This window comes from Marmota marmota, unplaced genomic scaffold, assembly GCF_001458135.2.
Source record: "Marmota marmota marmota unplaced genomic scaffold, marMar, whole genome shotgun sequence".
NCBI lineage: Eukaryota > Metazoa > Chordata > Mammalia > Rodentia > Sciuridae > Marmota > Marmota marmota.
In genome coordinates this window covers 53,680,650-53,707,549 of record NW_025999977.1, presented here as the reverse complement: position 1 = coordinate 53,707,549, position 26,900 = coordinate 53,680,650, and the positions used below count along the sequence as shown (strand labels likewise).

General features: G+C 39.6%; 1 protein-coding gene across 2 annotated transcripts in view; it reads right to left on the bottom strand.

Annotated features, from left to right (window-relative positions):
• Nucleotides 1–26,900, bottom strand: part of Nol10 (nucleolar protein 10) — a 79,286-nt gene that overhangs the window by 40,194 nt on the left and 12,192 nt on the right. For both annotated transcript variants that reach the window (XM_015479979.2, XM_048804821.1), the window contains exons 7-13: nucleotides 25,776–25,841; nucleotides 24,018–24,078; nucleotides 22,352–22,437; nucleotides 18,048–18,126; nucleotides 16,120–16,269; nucleotides 12,937–13,003; nucleotides 9,046–9,098 (exon numbers count right to left, since the gene is read on the bottom strand). In XM_015479979.2, coding sequence (XP_015335465.1) covers nucleotides 9,046–9,098; nucleotides 12,937–13,003; nucleotides 16,120–16,269; nucleotides 18,048–18,126; nucleotides 22,352–22,437; nucleotides 24,018–24,078; nucleotides 25,776–25,841 — 562 coding nt within the window. The remainder of the gene's footprint in view (nucleotides 1–9,045; nucleotides 9,099–12,936; nucleotides 13,004–16,119; nucleotides 16,270–18,047; nucleotides 18,127–22,351; nucleotides 22,438–24,017; nucleotides 24,079–25,775; nucleotides 25,842–26,900) is intronic.

Sequence of the window (26,900 nt, the reverse complement as noted above, 5' to 3'; positions counted from 1 at the left end):
AAAAAAAAAAAAAAAAAAAAAAAAAATTATCATTTGATATATTAAACTAACATAATACAATATGCCATATATACATCAAATATTTCCATATGGAAATTACATGAATTTTTGCCCACTCAGAACTGAAATAAACTTTAGAATATGTGACAGGATGCTCAGAAGATTACTTCCTGATTTTCACACATTAGTGCTCTCTGTATATTTACCATTCTTGTGCCCCAATAATTGTGATGGGAAATGGAGAGGATTTCCTTTGTTGGAAAAAATGCCATAGATACTGTTACTGGCTGAGAATGTTTAGATTACATAGGAAGCCCCATTTCCCCTCTGTAAAGTCGCAAACAACTTGTCTGCACTGCAATAGCATGTGCACAGCCACCTGGCATCTGTGCCTTACTTCCCATTCCATAGTCATGAATATGTAAGTGAAAAACCCCAGACAGAGCAGCACTGCCTTACATAGCAATTTCATACATAAAATTCCATTATGAAAGGTTTATTGTGAACTTGGGTTAGTATGGAAAAACACTAAAAAGCAATACATTTCCTTTTCTGTTAATCAGGAAAAGCGAGTGAAAATGTTTTGAGTTTGGAATCTAACCTGCTGGGTTTGCTGGTAAGTACCCCACATTTTTTCTCCATAAAATTAGATCTTTTACCTTCCATAAGGTGTCTTGTCCTTCCAGATCTTTCCTACAGGTTTGATTTTACATCTAACATCCCTTTCTTGGATCATAAAATGAAGCATATGTCCCCTTGCATTATTATGAATCAAGACATCTAAAAAATATGCATCTCTGAACTCAGTTTAAAGTGAATCATGTTTTTCACTCAGACTGACTTTTCTTCCTGTTAGTAGCTCTGAGAGGCGAGTGTCTCCCTGGCCCTGGTCCAACAGCTCTTCCTAGAGACTCAGTAATAGAAAACCTCTTCAGCCCAATGCCCCAGCGTTCACTCTAACTCACTACAGCGCCTTTCTTTCAGGATTTTATTTTTTCCCTACATCCTGTGATAACACAACTCTTGGCTGAGCTTTCTTCAACTCACAACAACCAGGACAGCCTGGGTAGCATTTTGTCCTTTTCCACCCCATTCATGGGAGGGACTGTTGCCAAATCCTACTTAATATTATACCCTGGGCTTAAGACCAAAGCCTGTGGGAGGCCACCTGCCCAGGAGCTAAGCATCCCCTCTCAGCCTTGTGTAAAGTGAGTGTCGGTCTGGCATCGCATGCGACTTGCTGTTCGAAGTAAGTGGCCTTCACCTTCGCTCGGCAAAGAAGTCTGCTTCAGCTCTGGATTTGGGCATTACCCCTGCTTTGAAACCTTATCCCCTGCCTTATTTGTGAAGAACATTCTATCGAAACTCCTTTGTGTATCTCCCCACCTCCCCCCATAAAAATAAAGAGATTCCGGGGGCCCACTCTCTTGTCTTCTAGCATGGAAGCTGACCTTAAGGTCACAGAGCTGTCCTATCCTCTGTGTCCTATGCTTTCTCACTGTTTTCTTAGCTTAATTTGCAGCCAGCTCTTCTGATCCCAGCTCATCTCATCAGTGCAGGTTGCTGGCAAGAAAAACCCCTACATCTCTCTCTTTTTTGTAATTAACATGTTGCTGCTAAGGCCCATTTCACCCATTGCTAACTTATGTTGTGAATCTTTCCCCTTCTCCTACTCTACCCATTGTATTAATGTTTCTCAAGTTCAATTTCATTGGTTTAACCTCTTATAGAGATCGGGTTCTAAATCAAGCAGAAGGACTAAATGGAATACAATTAAAATAAACTTGAGAATCCCTTTGGAATAGTTTCCTCTGGTGTTGGAGTGACACCAGATACAATGAATAACTTTCATCCTGTGACCATGTCACACCAAAAAAAAAAATCCCACGTTGCAAGTTACCAAGAGCACACTCAAGGTGGCATCACTATGCGCTGGGAAATAACAGCCTTTTTAAACAGTATTCCTCACCTCAGCACAGAACACTAGAAAGAACAAGAGAACTGCTTTCTCGGTGCGCTCCCCACAGGAGGCATAACTAGCACCACTGGAGACACAGCAGGCACAGGAGACTGATAGCACATGGTGGTTGCTCTCCCCTCTCAAGACATAATATGCCAATGGAAAGGCACAGGTGGCCTCATCATTCAAACCCCTAGAGAGTGTAAGTATATGCTCCTGCTCTCCCTCTTTCCCTGTCCAAGAAACTAGGGCTCAGAGAGGATTAAGAACTCATTTAAAGTTACAAAATTTCTAAGTGGCAAAGGTGGTTTTCAAAATCTGGTCCAACTAATTCCAGTATCTAAGTTCTTCGCTGTGATGCAGGGTAAGGAAATGCCTCCTAGATCCAGTTCTGCCACCAACTTGTCATCTGACCCTGAACAAACAACTTGAATCCTGGCTTAGGGGACCTCAAAGATCCTTTCCAATTCTAATGTTCTACGCTTCAAAAGCTTCCCTTTCCTATGTGTCTAATTTACGCTCTGTCTTGGATATTCTTTGTATACTGGTCAATTCCTCAGGGATAGTTTTCTTTGCATCTGGTACAACTTCAAGAGAATATGTTGTTAATAAACTATAAAACAGTAACTTCTAACAAAATTACTTCTATCACCATGTCTAACATCTATCTGCTTAAATGAGCATTTTTAGGTAGAAATTTTCAACATACACCAGCAGGCCAATAAGACCACTCACCTGGGCGCTCTGCACAGTATCTTATGAGCAAACATGCATGAGCCACGGTTGGCTTTGAGAGGGCAGGGATCGATAGAACCCATCATGGTTAATGGTCACATTTGAACTCAAATCCTTTTTTTTTTTTTTTTTAATGTATTGGGGAACCCAGGGGCACTTTACCTCTGAGCCATATCCCCAGTCCTTTTTATTTGCTAAGACAGGGTCTCACTAAGTTTCTGAGGCTAACCTTGAGTTTGTGATCCTCCTGCCTCAGCCTCCTGAGTTGCTGGGATTACAGGCACGAGCCACAGCCTTTACCCAAATCTTAAGGAGGAACACACACAGCACTTCTAGCACTCCCTTGGAAAGCACAGGAAGAAAAGTGACAGGTATTGTTTCCAATCTTTTAAACAGGTAAGTCTATTGTGCCCTGCAAGTAAAGGCAACTTTTCACATATTCCAGAAAAGCTACAACAAAAGCCCTTGCTTCCATATTCTTCTTTCATATTTTTCTAGGAAAGAGTCTGGTTAATCTGTGCTGCTAAGAGGCACAGAGGCCTGGTCAACCGTGGACATAAAGTAGAGCAATAGGCATATGAGATATGTCAGTGAGGAAAGACAGACTGGCTGGCTGTTCAACTGATCAACTGTCTTGGAAAAGCAAAACTGCACTGTTGGCCACCACTCACTCTGCTGTTCTCCAAAATTTCCAAATAGTGTCATTTACCATTTTCCCTAGGTATGTATCATCATTAGATAGAAGACTGAGTCCTTGGTCTTAAACTTTAAAGAGTGGAAAAAATATATACATATACAATACCTATATACAATATCTATGTAAGAAGGAAAATGATAAAATATCTACCTAAAAAAAGACTTATATTAAGTACTTGACCCTGGACTGCCCTAAGCATTTTCCTTGGCCACTGAGCCCCTGCATCCTTTTTCTTAGCACCTAGCTGTATGTCTGCCGGCCCCTCCCATACTGCGAGCTCACAAGGGCAAGGGATAGACTAACTCACCAGCACATTCTCAGGGCACAGTGCTCAGTGCATCCTTGCTGAAACGCTGGCCTCCCACATTTACTTTATAATATAGGAAAATCCAAAATAAAAATAGGAAAAAGAGCAGAAGTTATCCACCTAGGATTTTCAGATAATTAATTTCAAGATATTGTCAAACCTAATATTAAACTAAACCAACATTTAATTTGGATGGCTGGCAAAGTGACATCTGCTTTAAGAGTTAAAGAGTGAGGCTGTGTTCTTAGCCTTCAGGAAATGTACATCACAGCACGCCAGAACACAAATATTTTAAATACTGGACTTGAAAAAGATGTCATCTATAAAGAGGATCCCACAGATATGACCAAAAACTAGCCACAAAGAGACAATCTGACATAGTGACTGAGTTTATAACTAAACAAATTCAATTCACTACACACAGGGCAGTTAAAATCGTCTGTACCCAAACTTGCTTTTGGCACAAAAGTACTCAGAGAAAAAATACTGATTAAAAAACAAACAAACAAATTCCAACACCTAGTTTTGTTTCTTTGTTAAGCAACAACAAAAAATGTCCGAGACTGCAATTATCCATATATTTACCACAACATTTCTCAGTCACCTGTCTACAAATGGCTTCCAGATGCTCTTAAGCTATTGCTCCCTGCCACCTTCAACACTGTGCAGCATGTGCTGTGCACTGCCTTTGGCTTTGCATGTCTCCAGAAGGGTTGTGTGTGGGGGGGTGTGTTTTGAAGTTCTGGGGATTTGGCCCAGGGCCTCATGCATGCAAGGGGAACACTCTATCACTGAGCCGCATCCCAGCTCTGTGTAGTTAAAAATTAAGGTAAGCAAGTGTTTTCCAAGACTTCATCTTTTTCCACACCCAGTCTCCTCTATTTTCAAGGGAGAGTTTGGGGTGTTTTATGAATTATGCTGGAGAAATTCAAGGACCATTTCATACTAGAAACAAAAGCACTAGTGTAGGTTAGATATCATCCTTCCTGTTTCTAATTCTGCCCCATCTGCAGGGACTTTGGTTCCAAAAGTACTTTCCAAGTTTTAAATTAAATAGTAAATGCTAAAATAATCAATCATTATGTTTTGTTGATTCATTATAAATAAAACATTTTAGCAGATATAATATACAAGTTTTTCCTAAAAAAAGTTTTAAAATAAATACCTAACAGCCAGTATAAAACCTGGGTGCAGTGACACTGCATATGATCTTTATAGCAGCTTAAATTTATATGTTTAGAACAAAACCAGAAACTTACATGCTTTGTTAACTCAATCCTTTTTGTTCTTCTAAATCAAAGAGCTTCCAAAACAATTAATAATACATTTTCCTTTTACACATCCACATTACCAAGCAAGCAGACACCCAATGACCAAGTGCCCAGCAGCTGCAGAAGCTAACTGTGCATCAGAGGCGTGGAACTTGCAAACATTTCTAAAGCAACAGTATCAACCTCAGGACTGGGTTTGGGGGTGGGTGCCACAGGGGACTGGATTCCCTGGAGTCTACACAGCTGCCAAAGGTGTCCGTTATGACACACTAACCTGAGATTAAATTAAATTTTAGAGGAAAACAAAATATCCTGGCATTAGTCTCTGGAGTTGAAAATGAGTTAGACTCTGAAGCAAGCAAGCAAACAGCACCTCAGAGTCCCACCTCTGAAGGAAAAAAGGAGGTCACTCAGAAAATGGGACAAGTGCTAAAAAAAAACCCCATTTGGTTGCCCAGGACTAGTTAGCTACTTAGCTACTGAAGTGGCAGCAGGTAGTATAAATCAGGAACTGCCTTAATCTACAAAGACTTCAGGTATTCAAGAAAGATGGTATCAGAAAGGCAAAACTGAACAGGCTGAAAGTACATTGAGCTGGCTTCATTTTTACATGGCCCAAAAGTGGGGTGGAGAGTATTTCATGCCTGATTTATAAGATATTAATACAAATCGGTCCAGACTGCCTACACTTGGCACAAATCATGTCTTAAACACACACTTCTCTGGTTCCATAGGCCTCAGATGAAACTTCAAGCCAAATATCAGCTCTGTGAGTCTGATAAAATCTTATGAAAAATGGCAGCCTTTCAGACCCCTGGGCTCTCTGCACTTTGTTGGAGTATTACAAAGAGCAGGTTCCAAGCAAAGACAAGTGCTGCTATAAAACACACAGGGGCAGCAGGACGGAGGCCTGGTCAGGAGGGAGCATGGCAGTGCAAGCTGCACACAGCACTCGACTTTGCAGGAACTGAGCCACACGCACAGGCATCAGGCGAGGGCTCTGGACTTTTGTCACAGCTTCCTGTTACGAAGCTGAAACTAAAGGGTCCTATGTTACATTGATCTAGAGAGCAGTTTCTTACCACCTGGCTATTACCAGCTCCTCTCACTCCTGCTGCTTCAAGTTTCCATCATTTGGAACAGCAACAAGAACCCAAAGAAACAGACCCAGGAAATCAGAAGTCTCTTACAGTTCTAACATAACATATACGTCACAACCCAAGCAATGAAATATAATGGAGGTAACTAAAAATGCTTTTGGTAATTTTAATACCTTGGCACTATATTTCTAAGGTTAACTTAAGGAACCCAGATACAAATTTGTATAGTAAATACAATTTCACATGTGTAACATTATAAATATAAATTGAAAGATAATACATTCAAATATTAACAGTAGTATAACATCCAAGTATTACTATTAGTGATAGCAGTATCAGGATGATTTTTGTACTTTTTAAATTAATTTGTTTAATTAATTAATATTTTTATGACAGCAGAATGCATTACAATTCTTATTACACATATAGAGCACAATTTTTCATATCTCTGATTATATACAAAGTATAGTCACATGTCTTCATACATGTACTTTGGATAATAATGTCCCTCACATTCCACCATCATTTCTAACTCCATGCCCCTTTCCTTCCCCGCCACCGCTCTGCCCTATCTAGAGTTCATCTATTCCTCCCATGCTCCCTTCACTATGAATCAGTCTCCTTATATCAGAGAAAACATTTGGCACTTGGTTTTTTGGGATTGGCTAACTTCACTTAGCATTATCTTCTCTAACGCTATCCATTTACCTGCAAATGCCATGATTTTATTCTCTTTCATTGCTGAGTAATATATTCCATTGTGTATATATATGCCACATTTTTTTTTATCCATTCATCTACTGAAGGGCATCTAGGTTGGTTCCATTTTAGCTATTGTGAATTGTGCTGCTATAAACATTGATGTGGCTGTGTCCCTGCAGTGTGCTGTTTTTAAGTCCTTTGGGTAAAGACCAAGGAGAAGGACAGCTGGGTCAAATGGTGGTTCCATTCCCAATTTTCCAAGAAATCTCCATACTGCTTTCCATATACTTTTAAAGCACTGAGAATAGAAAAATGCATAGATTGCTTGCAAATCAAAAAAGCTGTGTCTATTTCTACAAAAGGTCATTTTATAAAATGCAAAAATACCAAAGAAAAATAATTTCTAATATTCTTCCACCTTTCATGGCCTGGGGATGACCTCAGCATCCACACATTTGCCCAAGCAGAAACCAGGGTGTCATCCTTGATCCTTTCCTCTTCCTTTGCCTCACACCAAATGATCATCAAGTCTATCCTACAGCCTCAACAGCCCTTCCGTTTCCGTCCCACTGCCCCAGCTTCACGTGTCTTCATGGAGGGCTTACTGCCAGTCTCCAAAGCCCATCTCCACCCCACACAGGTGGATCTGGCCTGCTCAGCCCCTCCTGAGGAGGAAAAAGCCTTGCCTTCACCTTCCTGCTAGTCCATTTTTGACATGGGGAAGAGACCTAAGATGAAGCCGAAGATGAGAACATGGTAAGCTCTCTTTGGAGGAGGATGAAGACAGCTGTCTTCCCTGAGTTACCTCAAGCTGGTGTGTTCTGCCTCTCCCCACGGCTCCCCAAAGGGGCAGAAATGGGGAGAAAATGAGGTAACCCTGGGCTGAGGGGAGGCATTTCTTGTGATCTACACAAGTCTTAACCACTGAACACCTCTGAGATACACCACTGGACATTTCAAGGATTACGAACCCTCTGAAATGACTGCATGCCAGGTTGGACTTCTTTTCCCAAATTATCTTAGCGCTAAAAAGGGAGGCCTGGTGCAGCCGGGCAGGCTCTCTTGTCTTCCTGTAGACCACCCCAGCCCGCTCCTATCCAACCCATTCTCGTGGCAGCCAAAGTAACCTTTCTAAAACACACATCTGATCCTATCACTCTCTGCGAGGACGCTGCCAGCACTCCAGACCCTTGTTCCTATACCTGGCCATGAGACTCTTCCTCACCTGGCTCTTCTCCCTGAGCACTGAACTCACCACTCCCTCTCCTGCCAAGATCCCCGCCCTTTCTACAACCCACTCAACCCACCCCTCCATCCGGCCCACATAACCAACCTTGAGTCTCTCCACATCTCTCTTGGGCACTGTCACACTGCCAGCACACAGTACTGTGCCTGACACGCAGCTGATGCAACCAACATACACTTGTTCAACAACCAACACAAGGAAAGGTAGGTCAACTGATGGGAATATGGAAGCCGCTGAGCCCAGGAGAAAGGAACACAGGTAAACCCAAAGGCCTTCATTTCATTACCAATCAAAAGAAGTATCACAAAGTGCTTTCAACATTGGTTTCCTGAGACCACAGCAACTCAAGTGTCAGGCGGAATACTTCACATAGTTGAGCTACTTCAAAAGAACCATCATAAATAGAAAGTAATTTCATCAGTGGAGGTGAAAGAGGTCATGGAGAGCTCACCTCCCTCAAGTTCTGATCTGCAAATCCCTCCATTTTTCTTCCCCCCAAATCTCAGTAATTTAATGCCAACTTTATACTCTGTATCCTTTTGCTTTGGAAATGTCATTCCTCTATGTTTCTTTTCACTATAAACTAAGAGGTAAAGTGGGGAAGGTTCTGGCATAAAAGAAGAATGCTTTAAGGAGGAAAGAATCAGGGCAGATTATCAAGGGCCATGTCGACCTCGGATGGGTCTCGCTTCTTTTAGACACAAACTGCGCTGGTATGACAGGACAGGTTCAGGCTTCCAGATTTAGGTCTTTTGATCAACAGCTGAAAGTTTAAGATTCTGAAATGCTTGAAACCAAGAATAACTCTAAAGGATAAATACTTAGAATGTCTATTTTAACACGATATAAAGCAGTTTCCCGTAAGAGTGTCTGGACTTCACCCGTTTCAGGAGGCAAACTCAACCCACAAGTGAGTCTGCTGTGCGTCACTGACACAGCCACACAAAGCCCAGTCCCCACACACCTGTTCAAAACTGACCCCTTCACTCGCCTTGTTGATATTATAACTCTGACTTGTATTTCTTACCGGAATGTAATAGATGCCCATCTTGGGGGTTTCATTGGCAGTGAAAAGCATTCCTAAAAATAAACACACGGGGGAAAGTAAACACATGGCGAAGTAAACACCAGGGGCAGTACCCTTCTCTACTCAGGGTCTCATTCTGAAAGGCCTGCGGCGCACACTGTGCAGCGTCCAGCAGAAGCACCACGCCTGGAAGCCAGGCTCCCCTGGAGCAGGTCCTGGCTTCAGCTGCTGCCCCTCCTCGACACAGGACCTCAATCTTCACAAAGGCAACTTCCCCATCTGGGAAACACCAGGCTGTCCTAGCTAAATTCACGACAAGTTCTCACCATGAGGTGTTCAGAGTCACACCAAGTTTGGCAAAATGCTCAGTTTCAAAAGATGAATTAAAGGTAGTTTGGTGTATTATTTTATTAGAGTAATAATGAGGAATTAAGAAAAACTTCTTTCTGTTAATTAGAAAGAATGATTAGTTTAGTCTCTGAGGGCTCAGCACTGTCAGCAGGCACAACTGAAGGAAGGCCAGTTTTCTGGAATTCCATAAAGGACTCTCCGTAACCCTAGTAGCAGTGACTACCTAAAGAGCCATTATTCTTTGGCTCTAGACTATTTGATACCAGGGTATTCAGATGTCTCAGTTTTGTTATCTTTTCTCTTCTACTTTTCAACACATCCCTCACCCCCCAAGTTTTCTGGGGGACAGCTCCCCAATGTAGTGAGACACACCTGCTGAGCCTCCTCGTAGCCTCAGTTCCAGAGTGCTGCACTCTAAAACTGAATTCAGCAAACACTTGGCTGGTCCAGGATAATATACCGAGCACTCTCACATAGAGTATCTTAGCAAACACACAACTCTTAAAAAAGAAACACCATCTAGTCCTTTACCAGAAACACTTGAGAAGCACAGAAGCACTGCCTTGAACAGCTCAGGCTCTGAGAACAAAACTGCACCACAGGGACAGCAGGGATGGACTCCCCCTGTGTAGACTCCTGTCTGAAGTGAGCACGTGAGGATATTTACAGCTATCCCCAGTAGTGATTTCCATGAGTTCAGAGGACGCTGCTGTAGGATAAAAAGCTACGTTTAACAGCATGCGTGGTCTCCGACAGCCCTGTAAAGGAGGCAAGAAAGCTGAGGCTGGGATATTGGTATAATTATTAACCCTGAAGTAGGTCTTTCTTGAGCCCAAAGCCCATCTTTTGTCTCTGCCAATGGTTTCTCAAACCAATGATCCTTCTTCCAGAGGTCTGGACGGGAGCTTCCTGGGTCATGAATCTGATGCACATCAATGTCACAGAGTCCCACTGCCTCTGTAAGTGCCCTGACCTGCATAGAGCAGCTGCTTGACACATGAGAACTGCACAGAGGGCTGAATAAGCAAGAAGAGCGAGGCGGTAAAAAGAACCAGAAAGGCAGAATCATTTCTCAATATCCTGAGCACCTTACTACTAGAAAAACATTCCAAAACAATCACCATGATTAGGCTTTAATTACTCCAAAATGAGTAAGTGAGCAGATAAAGAAACAAGGAGGTTTTAGCTTTTCGAAAATATGATTAAGCTCATAGTGATTAAGCATAAAACATATGGAGTGGCGCGGAGGGTGAAAGGTGTGGCAAAGCAAGAAAAAGCAAAGCCTGTGAATCAACCACGCTCAGGCCCAAGCCACTGAGAAGAGGTAAGGGACTCATCTGCCCGCGCCTGCCATCGCACAGAGCCCAGCAATGATTGGGCCAGCTGGTTTATGTCTGATGACTCTTGTAAGTTATCTGACAATACAATTGTTCCTCTGTCCAAAATGTCACTTCTAAAAATCTAAGAAAACCATACTTGGTAATAGAGATTCCCGCTAACAAGCGAACCAGCCTCATCCTTACCAATTCGGGGACGGTCAGCTAGCTGCAGACTGACCTCAGCCTGTAGCAGCCTTGCATCATTTTCATCAAAATATTTAAACCTAAACTTAAGCCTTTAGTCCTCCCTGTCATTTTAGATAAAAACAGAGCTGGAGGAACTAGCTACACAACATCTTGAGAATCAATCATACATGTCCAGGAGGGGGACGCTCTACAAGACTGCTAGCCTGATCTTAGAAAGGTCAATGTCATGGAAAAGGGAAAAAGAGATGGGGGAATGATCCGGAGTGAGGTTCTCTCACTACTCTCCGCCACTCTTCAGAATGTCACTCCCTTTCCAGCCAATCCCACTCCTTGCCCCTGTCCTAACCTCAGCTCACCTGCTTCATTCACTTCACACTGAGCCCAGATCCTTTTATTTTGCAGTACTGGGAACTGAATTCAGGGCCTTGCAGAGGCCAGGCAAGTGCTTTACCATCAAGCTACCTTCCCACCCACAGCCCCATCACTTCAATAACCCAACTAGGGTTGCAGCATTTTCACCTGCAACGTATTTCTGAACTCTCCAGGATGCAACTACCTTCCCACTGTATAAGAGCCTTCAAACTCTCACAGGGGAAATGCAAATAACAAGATCCCTAGCTACTTCTCTCTTTCTTAACGTGTTAACTAGGATAAGCCCATTTCAGAAAGATCCTAACCAAAGCACTGCCACACACCAGCAGGGTAACCAGTCCTGGCAAATTAGCCAACTGCTTTGATCTAAGAGGTAAGGAAAAAACAGACAAAAAGAAAAAGCCAGGTGCAGTGGCACATAGCTATAATCCCAAAATTTGGGAGGCTAAGACAGAAGGATCACAAGTTTGAGGCCAGCCTCAGCAACTTAGCAAAACCCTAAACTTAGTGAGATTCTGTCTCAAAATTAAAAAATAAAAAGCACTGGGAATGTAGCTCAGTGGTAAAGCGCCCTTGGTTCAATCCCCAATACCCGCCCCACCAAAAAAAGAAAGAAAGAAAGACTGTGGGTCACTGAATATGTAGGGTTATAAAAATAATAAATTTATATTACAGCATCCAGTATCCAGATTGACAGTATCATAGCATTTTAGATTCAAACCAATCCACCCTTTACCACAACAGGTGCTCTGATGACAGACAGACCCCAAGTCACTCAGCATGTCACTTCTAGACCTTCTCCACCTGTTCCCACCTCAAGTCCTCCCAGAGTCACCACAACTCAGGTGTGAAGCTTCCCATCCCCACTGAGGCCCTAGGGGCCCCATCCTCCTTGTTATTCTTTCACAAAGATTGTATAACAATCCCTCAGTGGATCACAGACCCCGTCTCCCTCTAATTCAACCTCACTCACTGCACCAAACTCAATGCCAAACAAAATCTCCTCTAAGGCTCTTCTCTTAGTACTCTGGGTAAAAAGTGTTCCCTCTAATGTGTGTCCACACAAACATGACAGAACTCTTTGTGCTCTGCTATGTATACCTGCATTAGAATTATTTGTGTGTGCTCACACCTGGAATATACTACTTCAGAGCAGAAACTGTTCTCATTCTTCTCTCATACCCCCAAAGTCTTCACATTGCCTTGAATGTATTGTTCAACATGGAAATCTATCATATTCTTTTCTGAACAGCACACAACAGAGAACAAACCCAAACCCCATGGCTTCATGAGCCATATGTGTATTGTTAGGCAATTCCAGCCTCCTCCGATTTCTAACCTCAATTTCCACCCACTATTACTAATCACATAAAAGAGTTAAGGAGCACACCAAAATAGCATTTCACCTGCCGCCTACCTAAATATTGTTACTAGTTTCTACTAATAGCTAGGTGGGATGAGGACTGAGTCATTAAAAGTAACTTCTTCTGAATCATGCATATCACTTCCTGTTCTTTATTCTTCTAAATAAAATACCCAATACCAAGTCAAACTCTATCTTAAGAAGTAAAATTAGTTTAAAGCTAAAAAATGTAAAGCCAACATTTGTCTCACCAAACATTGTGTGCTACATCATACATACCTGAGTTGGGATACAGGCAAACATCATTAAGGTCATGTTCTGGTTCCAAGGAAGTAAATATTTTCCCCTAAAACAGTAAGCAAAAAAGGATTATTTAAATAGTTAAAGATAACTTTTAGCAATGTAAAGAAAATGGAGACGTAACTCAACCACCTGCTGCTACAGAAATAAATAAAACAACCTAACTGAAGAAATCTATATTTAAAAAAATCTTAGAGAATTTGGGTATCAATTTATCAAATGTTCTCATTTTAGAGATGAAGAAATTAAAGCCCAAATTGGAGAGGTGACTCGTCCAAAAAAGCCCCAGGGTTTTAAAGATGATACCTATATGTTGAAAAGGGGCAAAGTATAAAATAAATTGCACATCAACTTTACAAAAAATTTGCAACTTTACAAAAAATCTGTGACATATTCCCTACTTAATTTGTACTCAAAGAACCCAGAGGAGAACAGCCACCATGGTAAATGAGGACATCTGCCATTCCTATACTTCAAATACAGGGCACAGGAGACCAAGACAATGGATGTGAAATACAAAAGAAGTCTACAAATACATAAGGCCTGAGTTATTATGTAAATAAGGCCAAAACATTCCTATTTTAAATGTGAGGTAGTGTGCTATATTTAAAAAAGGAGGAAAGTAAAAGAAAAAAACTGACAGAAGAAGGTGGGTGTGAGACCGGCAATGAGAAAGATAAACAAGGCAGGCAAGTCACGCAAAGCCAAGCAACCTGGGAGTTAGTCAAGAGGAAGTATTTAGTCATAAGAAACAAAAAATGCCAAAGTAAAATTTACTGTAGCAATTACAGTGTGACGGTTTGAAGTTTTAAGTTGCAATGCTGAAGAGCTCTGCCAGCTCTTGCAGCTATTAGTTTTTACTAGAAGACCAACATCTGGCCACAGCGAGTCCTCAGGGTGGGAGGGAGTGGCACTGCAGCCAGGCAAGGGGGTCACTTCAAGCTCCGTGAACAACTGCAGCCAACAGTGACACTCACACAGCTCTCTCTCTCTTCCTTTCCAGGTTCCTGAGATAAAAAGGAAGTGGAAAGGAAGGAAGGGAAAGGAAACTATAATAGAAAAAGAAGGGGTACCACAGTTACAGAAATCCATACTGTGGGAAACTTGACGCAGCTGAAGAGTCTGGGGAACACACGCTAATATCTAAATTGATAAGCTGCTGCCTTTAGGTAGGACAGAAGCCAGGCCAAAGTAACTTCCTCAGCATCAGTATGTATGGATTTTTAAAAATAAAAACATACGCATTTGTAGTAATTAAAAAAGTGTTTTCTTTCATTCATTCATTCAGGGGCTCTTTACCACTGAGCGACAGTCCCAGCCCTTTTTGTTTTTTATTTTTGAGACAGAGTCTGGCTAAGTTGCTAAGGTTGACCTTGAACTTGCAATCCTCCTGCCTTAGCGTCTTGAGTCCCTGGGATGCCACCCTATTGCAAGAATAGTGTTTTTAACACTGAAGAAGTTTGGACTGCCAGAAAAGCAGCAGAGAAAATCCTGATCTAAGACACGCTGAATCTTCCTGAGAAAGCAAACTTCCTGCAAACTCAAAGCCCACAGTGCACACAGCTCAACTGATTCCTGGGCACTTAACAGGGTAATTGTCCCTGAGTCACTTCAAGAGTCACAAGGAACTCACAGAACTAGGGCTCAAGAGGCAAAACCCCCTAAGAACAGCTCTAAACTTCCAGAGCAAATGCAGAGGGGGAAAAAAGGTAAGTAAGTTCAACACTTCAGGAGTCAAAAAGTGGAACTTGAAAAACCAAAGTAATGGTCTGAAAACTAGAGACAAGGGAACAAGATGACAAGGCTGAGCTCTGCAGCTTCCTGTGAGACCAGCAGCTACCTCTGGGTGATGAATGCAGAGGCCGTGGGCCTTCCACCCACCTTCATCTCAGGGATAAACTCTGTAAAAGTGACACTTTTTTTTTTTTTAAACTACAGATGCTATTTTGCACTTATTATGTTATTTAAAAAAAACAAATTTAAGATTATAAGTCTCTAATTAATTAAATGCAAAAAAACCTCTTAAAAGCAATTGTTAGACTGAATACATTTTTTTCCTGACTTACTTGATAAACTTACCTTCTACTATTAAAATGAAAAAAGCAGGGGCTGGGACTGTGGCTCAGAGGGAAAGTGCTTGCCTCACATGCGTGAGGCTCTGGGTTCGGTCCTCAGCATCATATAAAAATAAAACAAAGATATTGTGTCCACCTATAACTAAAAATATTTTTTTTAAATAAAATTAAATAAATAAATAAAATGAAAAAAGCAGAAGGGGGTTAAAGCCAGTAATGCTAGATTTTTTTTTTTTATATGTTTTAGATGTTGATGAACCTTTATTTTATTTATTTATTTATTAGTTTTCGGCGGACACAACATCTTTATTTGTATGTGGTGCTGAGGATCGAACCCAGCGCCGCGCGCATGCCAGGCGAGCGCACTACCGCTTGAGCCACATCCCCAGCCCTGAGGGTTTTTTTTGTTTTTGTTTTTGTTTTTTATCTTTTTTTTTTTTTTTTTGGTGGGGTTCTTTTTTTTTGTCTTTTTTGGAACTGGGGGTCGAACCCAGGGCTTTGCGAATGCAAGGCAGACGCTTTGCCACTGAGCTACATCCCAGCCCCTGAGCTACATCCCAGCCCTAGATTTTATTATTTTTTAAATAACACTAAGAACCAAGGGAAGGGATATAAAAATATTCAAGAGAAAATATTATTTTTTAAGAAAAATATTGTTAGAAATCGTTATAAAGGTGCCGCCTCTAAAAATCCACCTGTTCAAGGTGGGAAACGTATAAAACTGGGATTTACAATAACACTGACATGGAAAGATAACTCATGGTCCATGAAGAACCTTCCTTGGGTGGTGACAAAGGCTTAGGATCTCAGGTATAGACTTTTTAAAACAATGGCTTTCTATCCACCTAACTCAACATCAAAAATGCACCCCAGGACTAGCAACCCTGGAAAACCTCAGGAGAAGGTGCAAGCACGACTGCCTAGCACAGACATCACATAAGCACCTGGCCTCCTCCTAGGGCTCCCGCGCGGATCCTCATAATCTCCTGCTCAGGAACCCACATCATTCAAGAGGCAATGGGAGCACAAGAGCATTGGGAACACACACAAATAAAAATGGGAGTAATTCCAACAAAAAAATACATACTGAGTTCTTATTCCACATTTTGATAATTCGAGAGTCTGCAGACAAAATCAGATCTAATGACTCCTGGAAATGAACTGACTTAATGGGTAGACCATACTGGTGATCTTTAACTAGCAGTGGCTTATCAGAGCGAAGATCATATAATAAAACCTGAAAGAAAAAAACAAGTTACTTCTGTTGCAACAAACTAAACCGTTTACCTTAGAAAGAAACATATGGAAGTTAGAATGATAGCCATTTGTTTGTTTCATTACCTTTTCATGAACACAATCAACACCCTTACTCAGAGTCCTAACATTACCAACAATAATCTAGTAAAGTCTTTTAAATTACCCTTAGAATGTATAGTTTATGAATTCAAAACTGAGAGTCATTTTTACATACACTAAGCTTGAAAACTCCTGATCTATACTAAGAAAGAAATAACTGGAAGTCCATAATTATTTTTTTCATTTGTTAATTCAACAAATATACACACTGAGGGCCTACTATGTCCAATTGCTGCTATGGCAATTGATGTGTGAATGAAAGACATAATGAAACAGGCCAGGGAGGTTAAGGCCGACAGTGACAGCATGGCACAACTTCGGTAGCAGGGAAATGTTGAGAGCCACAGCCGAAGGGGCCCCAGCAAACTTCCAGCTGCCAGCAAACTTCCAGCTGATTGGCTCCTCGGCCCCAGCAACATCTAGCTGATTGGCTCCTCTGCGGTGATGCTCATTGGGCTGTTTCCCTGCCCTTTCAGACCACGGAGCTGCTCATTGGGGGACTTTTTTGGCTGTGGCTCTCAACAGGGAAATCTCTTCTAACCCTTGTTGTTAGAGGCAAGGGGGCCTAGGGAAGGTAGAATCTCAGTCCTGGGTGACAGGCCCCCTCTAGCACAGAATAATAGAGGCAGTATCTATTAAATAAAGGTGGGTTTCAGGTCTCTTATGGACTTAAAGAAAACTTCCAAGCATGTGGGCTCTGCCTTCAAGGAAAGACAGACCTCAGAATAGCCCTGCTAATGGAGGTTCTGAGGGTCTCACTGCAAGGGACATGACTAACAGTGCTATGTGACCAAAAGGTCCCTTGCATACACAAATCTTGAAAGTATCTCCTGACCACATTTCCTGTTTGCAGGAATTCTCAGGTTCTTTGACATGTGTTTAAACCCACTATGAATTTCCAAGAATAGGAGCCGGGCAAAATTCCGTATTTCCATTTCTTGACCACAGATCTCTGTTCCACACTCTCTGGAAAATGCCATTCCAAACCCCTACCAAGAAAACCCCTGGGCCCTCCTGGCCAAATTACAGTGTTACATTGTGTGCAGGTTCTGACAGACATGAATGGGACAGCAAATTCCACCATTATGTACAATTACAACGCACCAACAGAAGAATATGAAGGGAAGTGCCTGTGCCCACCCCACTGTTATCTCTAACTCCACAGTACTCAGACAATGCATAGGGGAAATATTTCTTCTTTTGTTTTGTTTTGTAGTATTGGGGATTAAACTCGGGGTCTCATGCATGGTAGACAAGTATTCTACCAGTGAACCATACCCCACCAGCCTCCTTCCCCCCCCCGCTTTTTTTTTTTAAATTAGAGCATTGTTTGTACATACTAGCTGGGTTCATTTTGACAAAATCATACATGCACAAAACCCCACATCCCTTTTAAGTTTTTGAGATGGGGTCTCACTAAGTGAAGACTTGTGATCCTCCTGCCTCAGTCTCCTGAGTAGCTGGAATTACAAACATGTGCATCATGCTTGGTTAAGTCAAGCTTTCCTCAGGTATTAGAAGAATCCAGCATTCTGGAGTATCCTCACCACTCAGGCCAAACTTTAATGTCCCATTCTGTGTTCCCACAGTATGATTCTCCTGACACATGCTTCTGAAAGACCAACTTCCATATGACATTTCAACTTAAACATTATTTACCTGCCCTGTAGATGTTCCAACTGCCATGGTCAAAGCACCATTAAATTTCAAAGCAGAGATGGTTGGTAAACTGTTTATCCTGAAAGGCAAAATATTCATGTTCCATGAATATACTGTCAAACCTCATTCTAAGTAACAAAGTCATTGCTAAACTTCACTTCAAATCTAATAGGGAGCTGGGCACAGTGGTGCACACCTATAACCCCAGCAACTCAGGAGGCTGAGGCAAAAGGATAGCAAGTTCAAGGCCAGCGTTAGAAACTTATCCAGACCCTGAATCAAAAAATAAAAAGGGACGGGGATGGAATTCAGTGATAAGAGTACCTCCAAGTTCAATCCCAGTACCAAAAAAAATTCTAATGGGGAATTTCTAGCCTTTTGTTTGGAGGATAAGTGCAGCCACACTTTTATAATTAAAATTTGAAATACATTTTACATACAAATGCAATCTATATTTACCTTCCATTTTATTTAAACCATGATAAGGTATTCTCAGAAAAAAATCTGTTTTTACTTAAGGAGAAAACAATTTTATTTTTGGACTTGGGTATACACATTTTCATTTCAAATTTGCTACATCCAGGTAAAACAAAAGAGTATCTCCAAATAAGGACCCTAGGATCTCTAAGAGTATCAAAGACATCTCTAGAATGCGCTTCTTACCCACCAACCGGGAATTTCTGCACAAAAAGCAATGATCCAAGTGCAAATAGTGACGGACACGACTCAGAAATGGACAAGCATTCCTGCTTTCCATGTCTGAATGTCCTTGGCCCAGGTCCACCAGGCTGCTGGCACTGAGCAACAGCTTTGCCTCTTCTGCCACCCAGAGCCTCAGCCTGGAACCGCCACGGAAGGAAGCCTGAGGCTTTGCCTCTTCTTCAAAGTGAACCTTGGAAAATTCTTTAGCACACTGATACATTTTTTTTCCACTTACTCAAACTTTGTTTCTTATTAAAATTTTGCCATTGTCTTCATAAAAAGTACTACAGAATTATTGTACTTTGCAATTTTTGTGGTGAATGAGAACTTTGGTCCATTATATAAAACAGGATATTGCTGATGAACACCAAAGTCACTGATCTTTGTTCACTTACTTTGTAACCAATTTATTTATCTTTCATATTAATTAATTCTCACAGGTTTTCAGTTGATTCTGTTGGGCTTCTCAGGCAGACAACAATTTCTCCTGCAAATAATGATCTCCTGCCGCCCCATGCATATTTACACTTTTTTCTTTCTTTCTGTATAGACTCTACCTTCTAGAACTTTTTAAATAATGGAAATGGTGGCTTACAAGATTTGTAGGAAAAAAATAAAATCAAGCAGTTAAAAAACAAAGACAAAAACACCTAAAACTGAATCAGTAAGAAAACTACTTTTAACATTTTCGTATACCTCCAGATTTTTTCTTCTGGCTGTACACATACATGTTCATTGTTCTTCTTACACGAATGTGAAAAAATTCTACAGGCAACTGTGATTTACTTTCCCACTGCACCATATACTTGAAGCATCCTTTCCTGTTAATAAAGTATGCTTCTGAAACAATTCTTAAAAGGCTGAACAGTAAACATGCCATTGATGGATGCTTTTCATCTGTAAATACAATAACAGCAACTAGATCAAAAAACTATTGTTCTATACAGAAGGAACTTAGAATAATGCCCAGTACTATGTATTTGCTATTATTTCTACCAAGCTTTATTTAATCAATATCCTCTGGTTCTTTCTAACACTTTAAAATTAGTAACAAGAAAGCAAGCTGTGGCAGCCATACCTGTAGTCCCAGCTACTAAGGAGACTGAGGCAAGAGGATTGCTAGAGCCTAGAAATTTGAGGCCAACCTGGGCAACATATAAAAACCCATCTCAAAAAAAAGAGAGAGAGATGTTAGTAACTGCGCTATGGTGGACGCCCTGGGCTGAGGAGATGGGAGAGTGTACACTATGAGCAAGTGAGCAGACATTTAAATGGATACTGGGTTTTCTGTAAAGACAATTTAGCAACGTATCAAATGGCTTAAAAATATGCTGTTAAACTCAGGATATTTCAGATTCTAGATATTTTCCCTCAGAAAATAATTACCAAATTATAAACACCCAGCTGATAGCAACAGTGGTCTGGTTATCTTCCTACATATACACAGGTCATTTTTACTTTCCTTTTTGTATTTCTAGAACTTTTTAATAATTTTTTTTCACTAAGAATAAATTTTAAAATAACATTTATTTAAAAAAAAAAAAACTCCATCATGACAGCTAAAAATACCCTACCTCTAAGACAAAAGAAGCCAGTAAAAAATGTTTGTGAATCAATATTCTATTTTTTTAAATAAATAGAATAAATACCCTCTTGTTTCTAAAGACCACAGTTAACAAAATATATTTGTTACAGGAATTGAACCCCAGGGTCTTGCACATGTTAGGCAATCGTTCCACCCCAGAGTTATATCCCCAATCCATCCCCCACCCCTTATGATTTTATTTTGAGACAGGGTCTCGCCAAGTCACCCAGGTTGGCCAAACTTGTAATCTTCCTGCCTCAGCCTCCTGATTCGCTGGGATTACACATGTGCACCACCACCACTGCCCAGCAAGATTTTTTTTTTTCACATCTCTTCCTTAGATTCTCTATAATGTTACCTCCATTGCAGTCACTACATTAAAAGAAGGAACAGTCTTAAGACAGACTACAACAACCTGTCTTTCTATATACTTTTTCCTAGATGTAACAATCGACAACAGAACTTATTCCAGAACCCAAGCCTCTATTCTACCTCAAGGAACAGTCAATATTTAAGAGTGAGAGAAAATTAGTCTCTGCTTTCTAGGGAGTAGGTAAAGATCTTTAAGTTACAATCAATTTTTTTACCTTCCAAAAATAAGCAGGTTTCTGATTTGCTTTCTTTCATGCCTGTATGATAAAACATTAATGTGCATTTTACACTGATTTATTCTATTAGTAAATATAGGAATGAATTTTCCAATTTAAAATTACTTAATATTTTGTATACCACACCAAAATTAATGAAGTTGTTTGTTTGCTTTAATAAGACAATAAAAATCAGGACAAAAAAAAATGTTTCTATGCTCACTTTAAATCTCATAATAAAAAAGGTGAAAAAAATTATTCTTTATTTCTCACATAGAGAAGAAATACCTATTAGAAAGACACATCTTCCTAACTTTGTGATTCTTAATTTTTTTTTTCCTTAGGTCAAAGATGTTTCACATGAACTGATTTAAAAAATAAATAAATATATAAATTCTTCCCTCCCTCTCCACCCCAAAAAAGGAAAGTGCACAAAATTTTGTAATAATTCAGAGAGTTCACAGTCTTTATATCCTGGAGTCATCAAACACCCCACATTCCATATTATATGACAATAAAACATATCTAAAATCTTACTGAACTGAAATGAGGATGAACTGGTAAAGGCACTAGAGCCCAGAGAAAAGGCAATTTCTCAACTGACTGTGGCAACAAATCCCATGTTAAGGATTTGCCCAAGAATATCCTCTACAAGAGTTCACACATGCACAGGACGACACTACTGCCACTCTGATGAGTGGGAAGAAACAAGGGCTTTTTCTTCTTATTTAATTCAAGTCTCTATTCTTTTGTGTTAGAGGTTTTTAACTCCAACTATGTACTCCTCTTCTAAATGTGTTTAGTGTAGGAATTAGACAAATACGAGCAAGAAAAAATTAAAAACTTGCTTTCCTTCACCTTAGCATTCAAAGCACATCTTTTTGCCTGTTAACTAGAGTAGTGCGTCCTTGGTCATACAGTAGAATCAGAATATAAATCTCTATAATACGCTAACAAATTCCACAGAACTAAGACGTCTGTGTAGTATTTGAGAAAGGAATTCTATTTGGCTGGGCACAGTGGTGCATGCCTGGAATCTCAGCTACTCCAAAAGCTGAGGATCACATGATCGAAGTCAGCATGGACAACTTGAACAACACCATCAAAAAATTTTTTAAAGGCCCGAGGACACTCAGGACACTTGCCTACTATGTGCAAGGCCCTGGATTCAATCCCTAGAACTGAAAAGAAAGAAAAAAAGAAAGGGAATGGAAGGCAGAAGGAAGGAAAGGAGCAAAAAAGAAATTGTATCTGAATCAACCACTTAATCAGCTTTTACATGAGAGCATTTTTATGTAAAACAATTACAGTCACTACAATTTTTCCCTAAAGAGTTTAATACTGTAGCAATTTATTGTAATTTCATATTGATACATTTGCTTAAATCAGAAGGTTCATATTAATTATATCACAAATTAACTTCTACTCACTCTGAATCTGCTGTGACACTATTTAACGCACAGTCTAACAGGCCAACTCTATTTCGAGTTCTTGGGTCCCAGCACTCCACTCGACCCTACACAAATGAAAACCAATTTTAAATGAAAGTTACTACTACAAGAATTTTAAACACATTCAAAATAGGATTTATTAACACTGATTATCTCATGGGAAATAAAAATTTAACTTTTTACCTTATGCCCTTTTTAGTACTGTTTAAATAATTATTTCATGAGCTGATTTCCTTTTTTAATTAAGGAAAAAATTGGTCATAAGTTATCTCTATTATGGGATTTAGTATCTGGAAGGTATACAAGAATACATTTTTTGTTATGTACCTCTGGTATATGTGCATCTTTTTAAACTCTGAGTATTTCTCATTATCCCAATGAAAAAATGCAAATCTCGGGGTGGGGGGAAATATATATATATATATATATATATCCCAGTACAGGGAATTGAATTGAAACTAGGAGCACTCTGCCACTGAGTTACATCCAAGTCCTATTTACTGCTAAGTTGCTCAGGCTGGCCTCAAACTTGCAATCCTCCTGCCTCAGTCTCCCAAGTCACTGAGATTACAGGTGTGCACCACCATGCCCAGATATCTAGAAAAATTCTTGACAAACATGAAGCACCCTGATTCAAAGTTACTGTAGTTTAAAAGTACAGTGTGTGTTTGATATTTGTTGAATGCTTCTATATAACACATGACACCATTCTATATACTTTTCTAGTTTATGTTGTTTTTATATAGGTTATTTCATATGAATATCATCCACACTTCTGAAGAGTTGCTAAGGTAAGTACAGTCACACATTGCTTAATGATGGGGATACAATCTGAGACCCACATCACTGGGCAATTTTATCCTTATATAAACATTATAGTTTGTACTAACACAAAGACAGCTACAGCATCGCTGGGCATAGCCCATAGAGTCCATCATTGACACAAATGTCATTAAGCAGCTTGTGACTGTATTACTGTCTCAGCAATGAAGAAACTCAGTCTTAGGAAAAACAACTAATTCACAGACATGAAGCCATCTAATAAATGAGAGTTGAGATTCCAAAAAATATTGCCTCCCATAAAAACCAGCGTGTTTGCCTGCAGTGCTCCTCTTGGGCCAGCAATCCCAGGGCAGTGGCAGGTTGGACTTAGCTATCTATACCTTCCCTCAAGTACCCAGAACAGTCTCTGTGGCGCCCACTCTGATGCATGCACGACCAGCACAGTCAGCAGTTGTGGAGTAGCCATGTCTCTGTGTACAGAGGTCAATGTAATATGCAAACAGCAAACCAGGGCCATTACCTCATTATCATCCTGCTCTGAGGAATCAAGCAACTGTCTTTAAATAAAAATTCCATTCACAATCAAATGTGAAACAAATACTGAAAGAAATAAAGTCAGTGATTGGGCAAAGAGAAGGGATATGGGGGCAGGAAAGATGGTTGAATGAGATGAACATCACTACCCTAGGTACATGTATGACCACACATATTGTGCAACTCTACACTGTGTACAACGAGAAATGAAAAGTTATGCTCCATTTGTTTACAATGAATTGAAATGCATTCCTCTGTCATGTATGACTAGAACAGAAGAAAAAAAAAAGGAGAAATGGAAAAAGAAATAAGGTCAGCACATGCTTACCTCAATTGTTCCTGTGGCAAACAAGCCATGCACTGAATTTATGTCACAAACATTGTTCTCCCTAAAACAGTAAAGCAACAAGGAAGAAAATACTAGTTAGCATCTATTTTTGAGAAAAGAGGTACTCAATAAGCTTTCAAAATAAACATTTAATACAAATTCCAAGGAGACAGAAGATGTGCATATTCTCTCATCACCTGCAAGTGAAAAATGAAGGAATTAAGCCTGGGCTAGCAGCCACCAGAGCTTCCAGTCCCCAAGGTAACAGGTAACACCCTGTTTACCCTGTGACAGACAAGACAGGCTTTCCTTCTGAAACACTATTCCACCATCTAGAAAAGAAAGGGTTATTCTGCTTTCTTCCAAGGCAAGTCTCAGGAATACAGGCTATCACTACAGCAATGCTGATCTAAGCCTCATTTTCAGTCTCTATCAAGTAGATATTTCACCTACCTCACTGGATTGTTGTGAGGACTAAATGAAAGTGACTGCAAAGTGTTCAGCAATATACATAGTATGAAGACACACAATACACCAGCTTTTATAATAAACAGGAAATCATGAAACTAAAGAACAGGTAACATTTTGTTATGCAATAATGCATTGTGAAGCTATAAGCTTTTTTAAAAAAGAAAATAAAAGCACACCAGGCATGGTGGCACATGACTATAATTCCAGCAATGCCTATAATCCCAGCAACTTGGGAGGTTGAAGCATCAGGATAGCTGGTTCAAAGACAGCCTGGAAAATTTAGCAAGCCTGTCTCAAAATAAAAAATAAAAAGGGCTGGATATGTAGCTCACTGGTAGAGAGCCCTAGGTTCAATCCTCTGTACCGCAAAAAGAAAAAGAAAAAGAAAAAGAAAGAAAAGCAATTCAGGCCAACGTGGAACAAGTTTACTTGTTTTCATAAATCACTGTATGCTCTTCTAACCTTTAAAAATATTCTCAAAGCAATAAGACAAATTCAACAAGTTCTTTCTTCACACAAATGAGAAACAATCCAGCTCCTATCCTGAACTCACTATCTGGCCTTGGGCAAACCACGAACTCCTCTGATACTAGGCTGCTCTCTCTGTAAAGTGAAGACACTGGGACCTACTACAATATCTGATGTCAGTTTAAAATGAGCCGATATAAGTAAAATGGCAGAATAATGCCTGGTATGTGGTGTTTTCATTCTCATGGTTATTTATTATTCAATAAGATGATAACAATAAGTTCATTCCTAAAGAATTTCTCTTTGAATAAAATGTAAGTGTAGCTTATAGTGTATGATAAAAGGAAAAAATTTTAAATCTCAAATGTCTGCTGATAACATAAAAAATTAAAAATTAAAAAATTACACAATAATCAAAATTTTCCAAGTGAGAAAATGTGGAACAAAACCAAATCATAAATGAAAACTTAACACTGCAAATAAAAATATCAAGCTGAATGTTTCTGTTTGTTTTGCTGTTGTTGAGCTCGGGGGATTAATTCAGGGCTTCATGCATGTGACCCAAGTAGGAAGCCAATGAGCCATATCCCCAGCCCTAAGCTGAGTCCTTTCAAGGCTGGGGAAGTTTTAAAGTGAGAATTGAAATTTTTAAAGAAATCACCAGGTCTCTTAGTGAAGGTTTTGTTTAAGAAAAAAAAATTTAAACTAAGTGGAACAAAGTCTACTTAAATATAATACAGGTTATCTGATTAAAAACTTGAGCACCTAGCACCATCTCCTGGTCAAAATAAATATAGCATCACTTCAAACAATACTCACGCAGCATTAGTTTGTAGAGGATTCAGATATCGTCCTTGTTCTAAATTTAATCTGTAAACTTCAGAGCTGCAAAGAAATGAAGAAAGCTAAAAATATGGCAAACTACAATAAACTTTTATTTAAATAAATGTAAATTTCAGAACTACATACACATATCACTTATAAAATATATGCATGATTAATTATCATCATCATAACTCATCACTTTCCTTTGCAAAACTGATAAAAAGATTTATTTCAGATCTAAAATATATTCATCTTATTTACAAACCCATAATGTATAAAGGTAAGTTAAACTATTTGTTGAGGAAATATCATGAAGTAATTAGACTATTTACAAATAACACAGAAAATGCAAGATTCAAAGGTATATACAATATATCTAATATAAAATAAAAGATTAGAAGGAAATACAACAAAATACTAGCAAAGGTTTCCTCTGGGTCATGTAATTATGGATGAATTTTCTTTTTTATACTTTTTTTTTACATTTTCAAAATTTTCTATAAGGGATAGGAATTTTCTTTTTTAATATCTTTTTAGTTGGACACAATACCTTTGTTTATTTATATGTAGTGCTGAGGACTGAACTCAAGGCCTTACATATGTTAGGCGAGTACTCTATTGCTGAGCTACAACCTCAGCCCCTGAATTTTCTTTTATATTTATAAAAAGGTGACACTTGAGGATAAGAAGTTTTAGAATACTATATAACAGGGCTAAGAAATGGACCTCACCAACAAAATTATCCTACTAGGTTGCAGATATAGCTCTCTGTATTTAGAGAATAGGCAACAGAAGTCAAGGGTGACATCCTAAATGATTTAGTCTCCTTGAAACATAAAGCAACTTAAAAGCAGGGATCATGTATTATTCTTGTGTAAAGCTGCTCCCAATGTTTTTTAACTAGAGTCCATAACCACATATGACCTCAATTACAAAATGGTTCAGAGAGAAATACATTACTGATACTGAATAAAACTTAAAGCAGGAACTACAAGTTTGGAAAAATAAAGAGAAATCTGGGAAACAGAGTAAAATAAACAATATGTAAAATAAACAAATATGTATCTTGTACATTGTGGCAACTGGGCTATATTGAACAGGCTTATATTTCCTACCAGC